Source organism: Aegilops tauschii, chromosome 4, assembly GCF_002575655.3.
Source record: "Aegilops tauschii subsp. strangulata cultivar AL8/78 chromosome 4, Aet v6.0, whole genome shotgun sequence".
Lineage (NCBI taxonomy): Eukaryota > Viridiplantae > Streptophyta > Magnoliopsida > Poales > Poaceae > Aegilops > Aegilops tauschii.
In genome coordinates, this window is record NC_053038.3 from 378,190,932 (window position 1) to 378,203,338 (window position 12,407).

General features: G+C 46.6%; 2 protein-coding genes and 1 long non-coding RNA gene across 4 annotated transcripts; 2 read left to right on the plus strand and 1 right to left on the minus strand.

The window, feature by feature from the left end:
- Positions 1–1,169: 1,169 nt before the first annotated feature.
- On the plus strand, positions 1,170–5,538 carry LOC109775149 (mitogen-activated protein kinase kinase kinase 1). The gene is made up of 9 exons (XM_020333909.4): positions 1,170–2,410; positions 3,046–3,130; positions 3,259–3,321; positions 3,453–3,610; positions 3,797–3,872; positions 3,981–4,040; positions 4,608–4,715; positions 4,864–5,124; positions 5,245–5,538. Exons 1-8 carry the CDS (start codon positions 1,410–1,412, stop codon positions 5,089–5,091), a joined length of 1,779 nt encoding a protein of 592 aa, XP_020189498.1. The 5' UTR covers positions 1,170–1,409; the 3' UTR covers positions 5,092–5,124; positions 5,245–5,538.
- A 245-nt stretch (positions 5,539–5,783) lies between these two features.
- LOC141021330 (uncharacterized) lies at positions 5,784–6,233 on the plus strand. The gene is made up of 2 exons (XR_012182234.1): positions 5,784–5,916; positions 6,008–6,233. It is a non-coding gene; the product is annotated as an uncharacterized lncRNA (long non-coding RNA).
- A 543-nt stretch (positions 6,234–6,776) lies between these two features.
- On the minus strand, positions 6,777–10,375 carry LOC109775150 (partner of Y14 and mago). 2 transcript variants are annotated; one of them, XM_040387299.3, is made up of 4 exons: positions 10,065–10,375; positions 9,838–9,948; positions 7,367–7,615; positions 6,777–7,260 (listed from the first exon to the last, which is right to left on the minus strand). In XM_040387299.3, exons 1-4 carry the CDS (start codon positions 10,236–10,238, stop codon positions 7,123–7,125), a joined length of 672 nt encoding a protein of 223 aa, XP_040243233.1. In that variant the 5' UTR covers positions 10,239–10,375; the 3' UTR covers positions 6,777–7,122. The 2 variants fall into 2 exon arrangements, with proteins under 2 accessions (XP_040243233.1, XP_020189499.1); XM_020333910.4 differs by having other exon boundaries at positions 7,367–7,612; positions 10,065–10,372.
- Between the last annotated feature and the right edge of the window lie 2,032 nt (positions 10,376–12,407).

Consider the following 12,407-nt stretch of genomic DNA (forward strand, 5'->3'; position numbering starts at 1 on the left):
TGACGGGGAGATGGGCAGGTACGGTGAGGAATGGTCCCTCCCCAAGATCGCCACCGCTGCCAAGGGCAATGCCTCCAACGACCGCGCCCTCTCCCACAGCCCACGTCCTCGGTGGCCGTGTCCGCACTGCGCACGGTGCAAGAGAGGGCGGAGAGGATCATCCGAGCGTCAGGCGGCCGCCGAGAAGCCCTGCCGCGATGTCTCCACCTTCCGCCGCCCCAAACCCGACGACGACTCCGATGCCGGGTCGCGCAACGATGACGGAGAAGGAGTCGCCGGCCAGCACGGCATGACCTACGAGGTCACCGTGAAGTATAGGATAGTTTAGGGTTTTTAGTTCACCGAACGAAATATCGTCCGGTTTTATGTACAAAATTATCCTACTTTCAATGAAATCCGCCGTGTTTATATCAAAGTTCGTCCGGTTTGATCAAATTTCGCCCGGTTGGTTCGAGTTGTTGTGAAAATATATGCGGCTACGGTTGGATGACTGTCTCCCACATCCGTGTCTGCGGACTGATCCCCTGCCCGCGGATGGATGAGGGAGGAAATTTGCGGGTTACCATTAAAGATGCCCGTAGTTTTTGTCCGCATTTACGTAAACCTCAACCTCATCTAGGCGTGTCGTGCAGAGTCAACAGTGAATCAAAGAATGTGTATGGGTGTCATTTATGCTTTCGGTGTCGTCATTGAGCCATCAGCCATGCACATGAGCTTTCATATTAATTAAAGAGTGCCGCACTTTGCAGTGGCAGAGAGCCCGAAAGATACACGCGAGGGTCGTTCGATTTCGTGACACCAGACAATTTATCGTATGTTTCTTGGGACATGATGCTGCCTGCGTGATTAGCCATGCACTCGACATGGGTTCATTTTATATATCTCAAACAAAGATAGTAGAAGTACGCTGGTTACCGTGTGCTGACTTGGCAAGAGCAGCAAGCAGGCACACACGCCAACCCGACGACGGTTCAGCCCAGGGTCACACGTCCGCCCACACGCCAGCATCGCACCCATTCCATCCCATTCCAAAGTAACCGCCTTGCTCCCCGGCGACCAAAAGGCGCTTCCGCCCCGCTGCCAGCCGGCCAGACGGCGACTGCGGCGAAGCTCCGCGCCGCGAGTGCCCTCGCGACCCACCCCACGGCCACCGGGCGCCACCACAAAGCCGAAAGGCACGAGTCAATGCGACAACGCACCCGTCTCCCCTCCCACTCCCACCTCGCCCACCAAAAAAACCCAACCTCGCGGCCGAAAAAAATATCCGCACCTCGCTCGCCTTGCCGTCTCCTCTCCTGCCCCACTCCCAAAGCCAGCCAGAGAGCCCTCATCTCCTCCCCTCCTCGCCTTTCCCCCCTTCCTCCCGCCCGTCCCGGAGCGCCGCCGCACCCCATGAGCAGGCGCCGCTGATGGGCCGGCCGTCCCAGGACACCGCGTCGTCCACCTCGCCGTCCGGCTCGTGCCGCTCGTCCAAGCGCGGCCCGCGGCTCGACCGCCGCAACGCGTCCAAGAACATCGGCTACGAGTACGACCCCGCCAAGCTCTTCTGCAGCTACCCTCCGTCCCCGTCCCGGGCCTCCTCGGCCTCGGCCTCCGCCGCGCCCTCGCTCGCCAGCTCCGCCGCCTGCTCCGTCGACCTCAGCAGCTTCCGCATCGGCGGCAGCGGCGACGGCGGCGGCGACGTCCAGCTCCTCTGCCGCAACCTCGGCCTCTCCGGCCCCGAGGACTTTGCCATCTCCCTCACCGACTGGGAGGCGCACAAGGCCTTCCGCTCCTCCGCCTCCAGCTCCCCTTCCGCGCGCTCGCAGCCCGACCGCGCCGTTCGGGAGTCCCCGCTCCGCCACGAGGCCGCCGAGGACCCGGCCTTGCCCGCGGCCGCTGATTTCGAGCTCCCTGCCAAGGAAACTGCCAGGGACGCGCCGGTTGAGGCGCCAGTGCGGCCGGCATGGTTGGATCCGCCAGAGCCAGCCCGTCCCGATGTGAGGAAACCAGGCTGCGATGGAGGGATTAAGGGCGTGCGCCCTCCGCCGGTGATGCTCAAGCCACCGCCGTCGATGGCGCTGCCGCCCGCCGCCCAGGTTGGTTCCACGTGGGATCTCCTGCTGTCTTTCGCGCCAGAGGAGCAAGGGCAACCACAGGCAATCAGATCTGTTCCTGATTTTGGAGACCCGGATGCCGAGGAGGACGAGGATGCGGCGGAAGTGTTGACGTTGGAAGATCTCAGGCTGGGGGAGAGCTCCGAGGAATTCACAGGCACGTCCTCGATATCCACGACAAACGACGATGAGACAACCGAGTCTATGTTCTACATCTCGCCCAACGGGAGGTTTAAGAGGAAGATCCGGTCGTGGAGTCGAGGTGTGCTCTTGGGGAGTGGCTCCTTTGGGACGGTCTATGAGGGGATCAGCGAGTAAGTTCTCTTCACTTTTCAGGGGAAAATTAGTTCCTTATATGCTGGTTGTTAACGTTATGCTTAAGCTTAAGAGCTCAACTTGCTATGTTCGTTCCAAGATAACCTAGGGCTAGGGTATATCCAGAAGCCTTGATCAACCTGAGTTGTGTAGAGTGATCCTCTGTATTGTGTAGCAAAATACAGATGCCTAGCCTAGTACTTCCTCCGTCCCAAAATGAGCGTCTCAACTTTGTACTAAAGTTAGTACAAAGTTATAGTAGGGTTAAGACACTTATTTTGGGACGGAGGGAGTAGTAAATAGTAATTGAATCATCTTCATGGTTTCATCTTCAACATAATCCTGAGTTGTGGTCAACTAGAATTAGCTAGAGTCAGAGTGCTACCCAGTTCCGAACCAAGTTCTCTAGAATACAGGGGAATATGATAATTTGTTGTGCCAAAATATTGCACTGCATCAGTTCCTGTTCTGAATTATGTGGTATTCGTAATAAAATGGATATTCAGCTTCCGGACATGAAGGACTGCAGCATCTATTGTTCCTTTATTAGGCTGCTCTTATGTTTTTCTGTTATAAGTCTCCTACATGCTGTTCTACTTCTGCATCTTATGGTATAATGATTGATGCTTCACAGCGAGGGTGTCTTTTTTGCTGTCAAAGAAGTGTCCTTACATGATCAAGGGAGCAACGCACAGCAGTGTATTTTCCAACTTGAGCAGGTTGGTTTAGCTGGTTGTTTGTGTTATTGATAATATCGGAGACCTTGTCTTTTACGACTTCTTTCCTTCTATGTTCAATGGTGTATTCTGTAATTTGGCCTCTTATTAACTTCCATTCTACTTTTCAGGAAATTGCACTCTTGAGTCAGTTTGAACATGAGAATATAGTACACTACTTCGGAACTGACAAAGTAAGCTCCGTGATCTTCCAGTTGTGCATTACTTTTTTCCATGTTGAAGCACTGTTGTGCTCTATACTCATAGATTTCTCTGTACTTTATTCATCTGAGACTGATAATCATCATTTGTGTGACTGTTCCAGGAGGACTCGAAACTATACATCTTCCTTGAACTAGTGACCCAAGGATCTCTTGTATCTTTGTATCAGAAGTACCGCCTACGAGATACTCATGTTTCGGCATACACAAGACAAATACTTAATGGATTGAATTACCTCCATGAGAGGAATATTGTTCATAGGTAATATGATTACATCAGTTCATGTACCAATGATATTGGGTTTTTGGTTTACCATGGTGTAAGATTAGCTAGATCACTGGTTTTTGTCTTGCCTTCTGAATAAATATCACCTGACCCAAATTGACAAGTCTTTAGGGCATTATGTAATGTTTTCATGTACTTATAGTTTAGAATATCATCTTGCAGAGATATTAAATGTGCCAACATACTGGTGCATGTGAATGGATCTGTGAAGCTTGCGGACTTTGGACTTGCTAAGCAGGTCCGCTACTTTCTTGTAAAACCTGCATAATTTTGAGTTTGAACTTCGAATGTAGTTATCCATGCACTAACTTTGTGATTTAACGTTGCTTTATCAATTGTCTTTCAGACCTCCAAACTCAATGTGCTAAAATCATGCAAAGGAACTGTATATTGGATGGCACCTGAGGTATATCACCACACTCTTAAGATCAGATTAGCATAGTCTCGAATTCGCTTGTTTATTTTTACCCTTTTCCTTCAGTAATTCGTTGAGAATAATCAATTAGCAAGTACTCCCTCCGTAAACTAATATAAGAGCGTTTAGATCACTATTTTAGTAATCTAAACGCTCTTATATTTGTTTACAGAGGGAGTAGTAGTATAATCCTGAGGTAAAGGGGGGCTATGACGAAAAGTGTTAAGAGTTGTGTGCCGATGCACTGAAATACAGCTTGGATTTTCACACTACATCAGTTCAGTTAGCTTGCTTTGCCGGACCTTTGAGTATCGTCATGGCTCACTATTAGTGGCAACTATTGCGCTTGTAGTTCACACTGTATGTTGATGCTTAGTGGAATAATTACGTGTGTTACTAAGCGGTTAATTTAAGTTGGACTGATGCTCTATGTTCTTTATTTGCTGCGGACATTCTTGGTTTTTGGCTAAACAAGATAGTATTTGGCATAAGCATACTGTCATGTATGATATGTCCATACCTTTTTGATTATTCTAAATGGACACACTGAACTTTCAGGTCGTCAATCCCAAGAAGACATATGGACCTGCAGCTGATATATGGAGTTTGGGTTGCACGGTCCTAGAGATGTTGACACGTCAACTTCCCTATCCTGATCTGGAGTGGGTGAGTAATTCTTCATTTGAATCTAGTAATAGCTGCTGCATATTTGAATTCCAGTGTTGGTTTAAAATCTGTAAATGGTCTCTTGTGTGTGTAATTTATGATTCAAAATTCATCAGATTCACACCCATTCTTGCAACTTGTTCTGCAGACACAAGCCCTATACAGGATTGGTAAGGGTGAACCACCAGCAATTCCAAGTGGTCTTTCGAAGGAAGCTCGTGATTTCATTAGCCAGTGTGTAAAACCGAATCCAGAAGACAGACCATCCGCAGCCAAACTTTTGGACCATCCTTTTGTGAATAGATCTATGCGGTCTATACGGTCTATGAGGACATATACACGCCCAAATTCTTCTACACGTGGCATGAGTGGATAGAGCTGTGGACAACTCTAGCATATCGGCAGAATTGTAAGTTAATCTTCTGCACTACGCGGCTGCTGCCGTCAGCTACTTCAGCTAGGCTGCCATCTGTTTCTTGTCTAATCGCCTGGTTAATCTGACTCGTAGTGCTGCTTATTCTATCTGCAGATATTAGTCCTTACTAATCATGTGGAGCTGGCTGGAAAAAAGGACGATCCTTGTAAACAGAGTTGTCAACCAGCATCTCTTGTGTTTTGTTAGTTGATTCTTTACCGAATTCCGGTGATCCGGCTAATATTATTCTGCCCGGGGAGTAGAGCAATTGTGCATCTGAGCCTAGTGTAAAGTAGGAGAGGACACGATGTAAATACGCATGGTGACTTACTGCCTTGATGTCAATGTCATGGTGCTGAATGAGAGGTTTCACTGGTTGTCCCAACTGCAAGGCAGAGGGGAGCAAAAGAGTAAAGAACAGGCATGCTCTGGAACTTTCCTTTTGAATTGTTTGGATTGCTTACCACATACATCACGTGGTATGCTCTGGAACTTTCGATAACGGTGGCCAGTATGGGCTGGAACTGCGTCCCTTCTTGTTGGCGACTTCTATGCTGAGGCGGGACCGTACGGCAAAGTTTTCTTTGCATTGTACGGGCCTTCCTATGGAAATTCCTCCGCTGGCCGGTGGTCGCCATTTGGCATCTACTGGTTGAGCATAGCTCACGCGTATTTGCTGACTTATTGAATTTTTTTGTCTCTCTGCCTGCTTTGTTTCTTTGTGAGAGAAATCAATGCCGTGTACAAGTCGATCGGGAACAGGACGTGCATACAGTTCAACCATAAGTAAGTCTCGCCATTCTGTTAAGATTTGTCGTGGAGGTGTTAGGGGATGGAGAATCAAATTTTGAAGAACGGCTGTCCGGCTTTTTTCCAGATTGGCGTTCCCAGGTGTAGAAAGCATAGAAACACTGTGAAGTGAGGAGAGCTCCGAACTGAGGAAGGAAGCAATCTGGTTTGGGACTTCGCGACTCTGTGCTATGAAACTCATGTTCTTGTGAAAATATACAATACCACTCTAAATACATCTGTTTGAGCTCACAAGTAATACGGATCGGAGAGAATAGTATATGCTTGGATTCTCGTGACTTCTTTGGAACAAATGAATTCCATATGATTAGAATCATACATAGAGTTCTCCTATAAGCCCTTCGGAGTATGAATTTTCATAGGGAGGATTCCAAACATGAGCTTCTTTGTTTTCTTACTCTGACACAAGAGGTGTGAAATCCTAGGAATCCACAAGACATGGCGCTCAAAGCCTCAAACTATGGTGTTATTCCTACATTCTAGAGCCTTGTTGTATAGCAAAGAAGCATTGTGTTGCCGCCCGCAGTCCTGCTTAAATCTGGCTTCTCAGATTCTTATGGCTTGTTTGGAACAAAGAATTTTGTAGAATTTTCATTGATTGTAAGAACCTAAATGAGCTCTCCAACCTCGTGTTGAAATTCCTTTGAAAAGTTTGGGTCAAAATAACCAATTTCTCGCAAAATTCCTGTAAGGCATACAAACAACTTTGTGAAATTCTAAGATTGCACAAGACATTACAGTCAATTCCTCTGCTTATTCCATCACTTTGTTTTGTTATTCCTCCACTCAAGGTGTGAAATCAATCAATAGAAAAAAAAAGGAGAAGACAACTCAACTTTAAAAAGGTAAATTAGTCCAGCGTCAAATGAACCCCAAAGTTGGTATAACACACGAAAGCAACAGCCATCCCATGGCAAATCAGTTATCGCCTCCACTGTATGATCTTTGACAAACGGATATTGCAATATAAATTTTGGAACTGACAAGTGTTACATGAGACAACAAATGTGGTGAAAAATCTTCCGTTCTGTGCAAACCCCACGTCCACTGGAATGCATTTCCAGCAAACCCGTAGGTACTGGAGAAGCATAGCATGATCGATTGAATTTCGGGTCAGCAACAACGCCAAGCGGGCGTGCAGAACTGACAGCTCAGTTTACATCAGGGCCAAGCCCGCTTTGCCTACGAAGCAGCATGACCCCTTGTAGACTCGAAAAGCTTCAGCTCTTCACGCCATCCTTCAATCTTTTTTGTTTTCTCCAGTTGCTCAGGTTTCAATTTTTCTGGGTCCCCTTGCACTTGGGCTTCAGCTAAGCGTATCTGTGAGAAATTAAGGCGATAGCACAGAACAAAATAAACACGCTGACACATTTTTCAAACATACACACGCATGCACAGATGACTGAGTAAGGGAAGGAGGGAGAACCTTTTTCTTCAGTGCTCGGATTTTCTTATCTATCTCTGTAACAGATGACTCTGTTTGTAAGTTGTTGGCAGCATTTGTGGAAGGGGTTGCCGTAGCTGGAGATTCAGAAATAGCAATGCCACTTATCTGCTCTGTTATACTGTCCACTGTATTCCTCTGCTTAGTTTTGGAAGAATGAACCTTGTCAGGTTCTCCAGCATCAGCCTCTATATCCAAGCTCTTCCCTTTATCATTTGTTGAACCACCCTGCTAGTAATAAATAAGATAATGTCCAGTAACCATAAATCCATCGCACAAATCACATAGTTGTTCGATGTAAGAGATAACAAATCATTAGCATTGTGCAATACAAGCATACAAGAAAACATAATGTTTGCGTTGACCACATTACCGACAGAGAGTTATGAATGGTTAAGTATATCTTTTATGGTTTTAAATTTCTTGAACTTAGATCTGCCATAATATTAATGGTTCAATTCACCATGTTAATTCACTATATAATGGTGCTACCAGTTTATGGTGTATACCATATTGCCACATTTAAGAATTGTATGCAGCTATGTTTGATGCTCCTCCATTCCATATTAAAGAGTGTGGATTTTTTTTCCGCAAAAAAAACCGGAAAACAGGAGGCGCAGAGGATGTTTAGCACTATTTCTCCCAAAAATACCTATCAGCCCATGCCCCGCTTAATTCTATGGATCTAATGTTGCATGCATGTAGGGATGAGTAAACCACGCCGCGCCCCTCCTACCTCCTTTGCCACAGATTGTTTCGAGGGAGAGAGAGTGTGCCGTTGTAGTAGACAGGACACTGTCGGAGGCCGTTGACGGCGAGGACGCGCGCGGTGACGATAGTACCCACACACGACAAGGGAGTGGGGATCTGGGACAAGGTTGCCAGGGCCGAGGTAGACGAGATGCTGCCAAATGTCCTCAACGACGTGGTGTGGTGGCCAGGGACGTGTTTGTCAGGTCTGTCGTGGCCACAGTCGTGGATGAAGTCATGTTTAACTGGTCACGATTATGGGCACCATTTTTTGCAGTTTCTTGTTACAATTTCAATCCTCTAACAATTACGCGTCTTTGGACGATGATGAAGCACTGATCTGTGACTACTCGCCATCAACAATTCATGTCGGTTGCTCAGATTGTTCATGCATTCAGCCTGCGTCATGTACATCACGTGGGGCGATGCTGAAAGTGCGGGCGGGTGAGCGTGCAGGGAACGAACAGACCGAGCGTGTGCAGAGATCAAAGAGTTGTGGTGCAGTTAGCAAGATGATTAAGGGTTTGCTAACTGCTCATCATGCGACATAGGAGGGGCAAAAGGGTCCAAAATTGCTCCATGTGCGGCTGCATTGGTCTTTGCAAAAGAAAATTTCACAACATCCTTATAAGAACTGAGGGGTAATCGAGTAATGTTTGGGTGGTTGTTTCTTGAACCATTTGCTACTTGGGACATATATGAGGATAAATGGGCTTGCCACACGACTTGAACAAATACAGTGTTTCCACAAGGGTATGCTTTCGCTCATTCATGAAGAATAGTGACGTTGTCACCTTGTCTGGGTCAGTTCACAGCAATATATTTTTAGGCAAAAGCTCCATACTGCATACTTTTGCTGACCATATATTCAGATCCTTAATTTCTTGACCAGAACTATAATGATGATGATGACGAATCAAGGCGAGCAATGTATAACAAAATTATGTTCCACTAACTATAATTGAAGTATACAACCGTGAGTAATGACGAATGAGACTGGACCAGATTACTAGAGAATGCTGAAACTTGAGTAATGGATCACTAATTCGCTGAAGATGGTGTCATGGCGTGATTAAGATGAAAAAACCATGCGATCTGTCTACCGTGCTCTGCTATATTTTTATAGCTTGTGGCATTTTTAAATTCCATTTGTCATAATAAGTTCTAAATTACAACTTGATGGAATGCCTGCAATCGTAATGCAAGCATAACTAAAACCAGTGCCATTAACTTGCATAGTGTTCAGGGAATGCAGAACATTTAAATTGTCCGCGATACAACATTGTGCAAGCTCCAATTGCTCATGACTTGTGGAGAATATGGCATGGAAATGATTGTCTGTTGCAACAACAACCTAAACTAGCAGGTATCACTACCAACACGGCAAAATGAAGTCTTATGGTTAGGCAACACCATAGAAAACATATCAGCGATATCAGTGTTCATCTGCCAAATATCTTCGGCAGAATATGTTGATGTTTATCCATTCTTCGCAATTGAGCACCAAATCAAATCATCTTAGCAATGGCAGTATCCTTCAAGGCTAATCTTTAGCGCATATAAATCTCAACTAACGAACGAACGAAGGTCAATGCTGCCCTCGGACAATAAACCCACATATAACCATGCCAATTCAACCGAATCAAAATGTTCTGTAGCATCAATGGACAATGGTGACACGTTAACGAGAGCTGAAGGCCTACCTGGTGCCGTTTCTCCTTGCGCCGCTCGTTGCGCTTGGCCGCCTTCGTCTTGGGCTTGGCATCGAGCGCAGGGTCGTACCCCGGCGTCACGTCGGGCCCTGACTTCTTCATCTGCACCGAGCACAAACAAGCTTAAGCGCCCCCAAAAAAGAACGAGAGCCCAGCAACGGAACAGGTTTGGTGCCGTGGTGCGGGAATAGTGTACGGGGGATGCTGCGAGGACTCACGAGGGCGCCCTTGGACTGATAGATGGCGACCTCGTCCTGCGGGACGTAGCCGGCGCGGATGCGGATCTCCTTGCGGAGGGTTCCGTCCGGGCGGCGCGTCGGCGCGATGACGCGCTCGCCCTCCTTGGGGATGGAGAGGAGGCGCCGCTGCTCGCCGTCGGTGGCGGCGTCCATGGCCGCGGAGGCGTACGGGGGTCTGGAGGGGAGAGGGGGTGGAAGGCTGCGGCAGGCGGCGGCGGCGGCGGGGACGGGATGGGTTTAGGGGTAGTTCAGGCATCAGAGTTAAGACCGGAGACCCCAGAGGTTGGGTCGGGTCGGGTGAGATTGCGGCGTTGGAGTCGAATTGTTCCTTTTTCTTTTCCAAAAAAGGGAATGAACAACTCTTTATCTAAAAAAGAAATAATATGTTTGCCTCGAAAAAACAGAAAATAATATATACTATCATGTTTTAAAATATAAGACATATTAATTTTTCAAAAGTCAAATTGTCAACGTGAAATCCAACAAACCCGTCTAAGGTATCAGGGACAACATTTTGCCGAACGACATGCGCACGATGGGTAATCCAACCACATGTTGTTGTTTAGACTTTGCCCATAGATGATACGATATGACATGTCGTGTATGTTTTGTCCGGCAACTATCGTCTGTGTAACAGTGCTTGTGCTAAAACCCTACTTCTTGCTTCATGTTTATTGATTATGGCGGTGCACATAGTACAATGATGATTGTAGGTGTATCGAGGGCATATCGACTAGCCCAGCCTCGCCTTATAAAGGAGGACGAGGACTATGGTTACAGAGTCCTAGTCAGCGCAGGCGATGAGGAGTCCTCCACGATCATCGGTGTGCTTGCCTTGGACGACAAGTAAAATCCTTCGTCTTGAAGGCTCTGAGGTAGGGTAGTCAGCCCAAATCATATGGTGTCCTGATGGACCGACTTCCGGTGGTTCTCGATGCCCTGGGTCCATGGCATCGCCAGTAGCCCTTAAAGTGGTCCTTGTAGTCATCTGCTTCCGAACTGTGGTCGAATTTGGTGCGCCATCTTCAGAATGTGTGGCAAGGTCTTATCTATTCCCGATGACTTCTAAAAGAAAAAAGTATGCACTTTGCCCTGGAGGATGACGGGTAGCGTCATCTGCCAATAAAGTATCCAGATGCCGACCATGTCGGCCATGTGGCGGTCGACTTCTGATCTGAGTTTTTGTTCATGAAGGTGGCCGACACCGCAGGGCGATTCCCACGAAGCACTTTGGAATTTTGGTGACATCATTTCTATCGCCGCACTCGCTCGTAGGGCCACTCCCCGCCCAGCCTTGCTAGCGAAGTCAGACTAGCTAGTCCCATTTTTATTGAACTGCACTTTCATTTGACAAAATTTTCATTCGCTCGAGTTTTTGTAATAGCTTCATTCGCCTGCACTTTCATTTGACAAATTTTTCACCTTCATTTCTGATAGAACTTTGGATTGTTTGGATGTTTTTTATGATTGCTATTATAAAGGGAATAGAAAACTCCTCATTTTCCTCATAAAAAAACTTAGTCAATTATAAAAGTAGAGGTGTGACGATAAAAATTTACTTGGAATATCTTTCTCGACCCATGGCAGCATTCCCGCTTTGTACAAAAAGTTTTTAAAGGCTAACAAAGGTTTGAGCAAATCATGCAATGTTGGGGGATCCATGAAAATATGTAGGATCAGTAAGTATGTCTGGGGTCGGGGGTGGGGTTTAGACTACTAAGCTCAAGAATGGACTCTTTTCCCAAATTTTAAGTTGTTCACTGATTTTAACCTTTTCTAAAAATCTATACAACACCCTACAGATGCATATCTAGAGTATTAGACGGCGAATAAGCTTTTCTAACAATCTATAGAACACCCTACACATGCATATCTAGAGTAATAGGTGGCGAAAAGTAAACCATGCAAGTGCAAAGGTAATGGAGTAGAGTTGAGGGAATCACAAACACAAAAAGGCTCAGTGAAGATTTTTCCCGTGGTTCAGATAGTTGGCGCTATCCACGTTGGCAGAAGCTTCAATTCACTAAGGATTTAGAATCACAAGGGATTTTGGTTGCGAGATTCCACAAAGGAATGGTCCACGGAGGACGCACAATCACAAAGGGTCCAATTAGGAGCAACCAACCTATTCCACTATGACTTACCCTCACGAAGGACTTGCCTCACCAAGGTAAAATCTTCATGAAGTAGGCGACCTCCAAGCCCTCACAAACTTCTTGGCTTCTTCACAAACTTAAAGACTTCCAAGCACACATGCCGATCTAGCAGGCACACACCCTCTGAAAGTAACAAGATGAGATTGTTTGAACAATGAATCCCTTG

Coding starts and splice junctions, on each gene's coding strand:
- LOC109775150 (XM_040387299.3), bottom strand. CDS start 10,238: ATGGACGCCGCCACCGACGGCGAGCAGCGGCGCCTCCTCTCCATCCCC. Junction 7,616..9,837: donor GCAAGGAGAAACGGCACCAG/GTAGGCCTTCAG, acceptor ATTTATTACTAG/CAGGGTGGTTCAACAAATGA. Junction 7,261..7,366: donor TCCGAGCACTGAAGAAAAAG/GTTCTCCCTCCT, acceptor AATTTCTCACAG/ATACGCTTAGCTGAAGCCCA.
- LOC109775149 (XM_020333909.4), top strand. CDS start 1,410: ATGGGCCGGCCGTCCCAGGACACCGCGTCGTCCACCTCGCCGTCCGGC. Junction 2,411..3,045: donor GTCTATGAGGGGATCAGCGA/GTAAGTTCTCTT, acceptor GATGCTTCACAG/CGAGGGTGTCTTTTTTGCTG. Junction 4,716..4,863: donor CCTATCCTGATCTGGAGTGG/GTGAGTAATTCT, acceptor CTTGTTCTGCAG/ACACAAGCCCTATACAGGAT.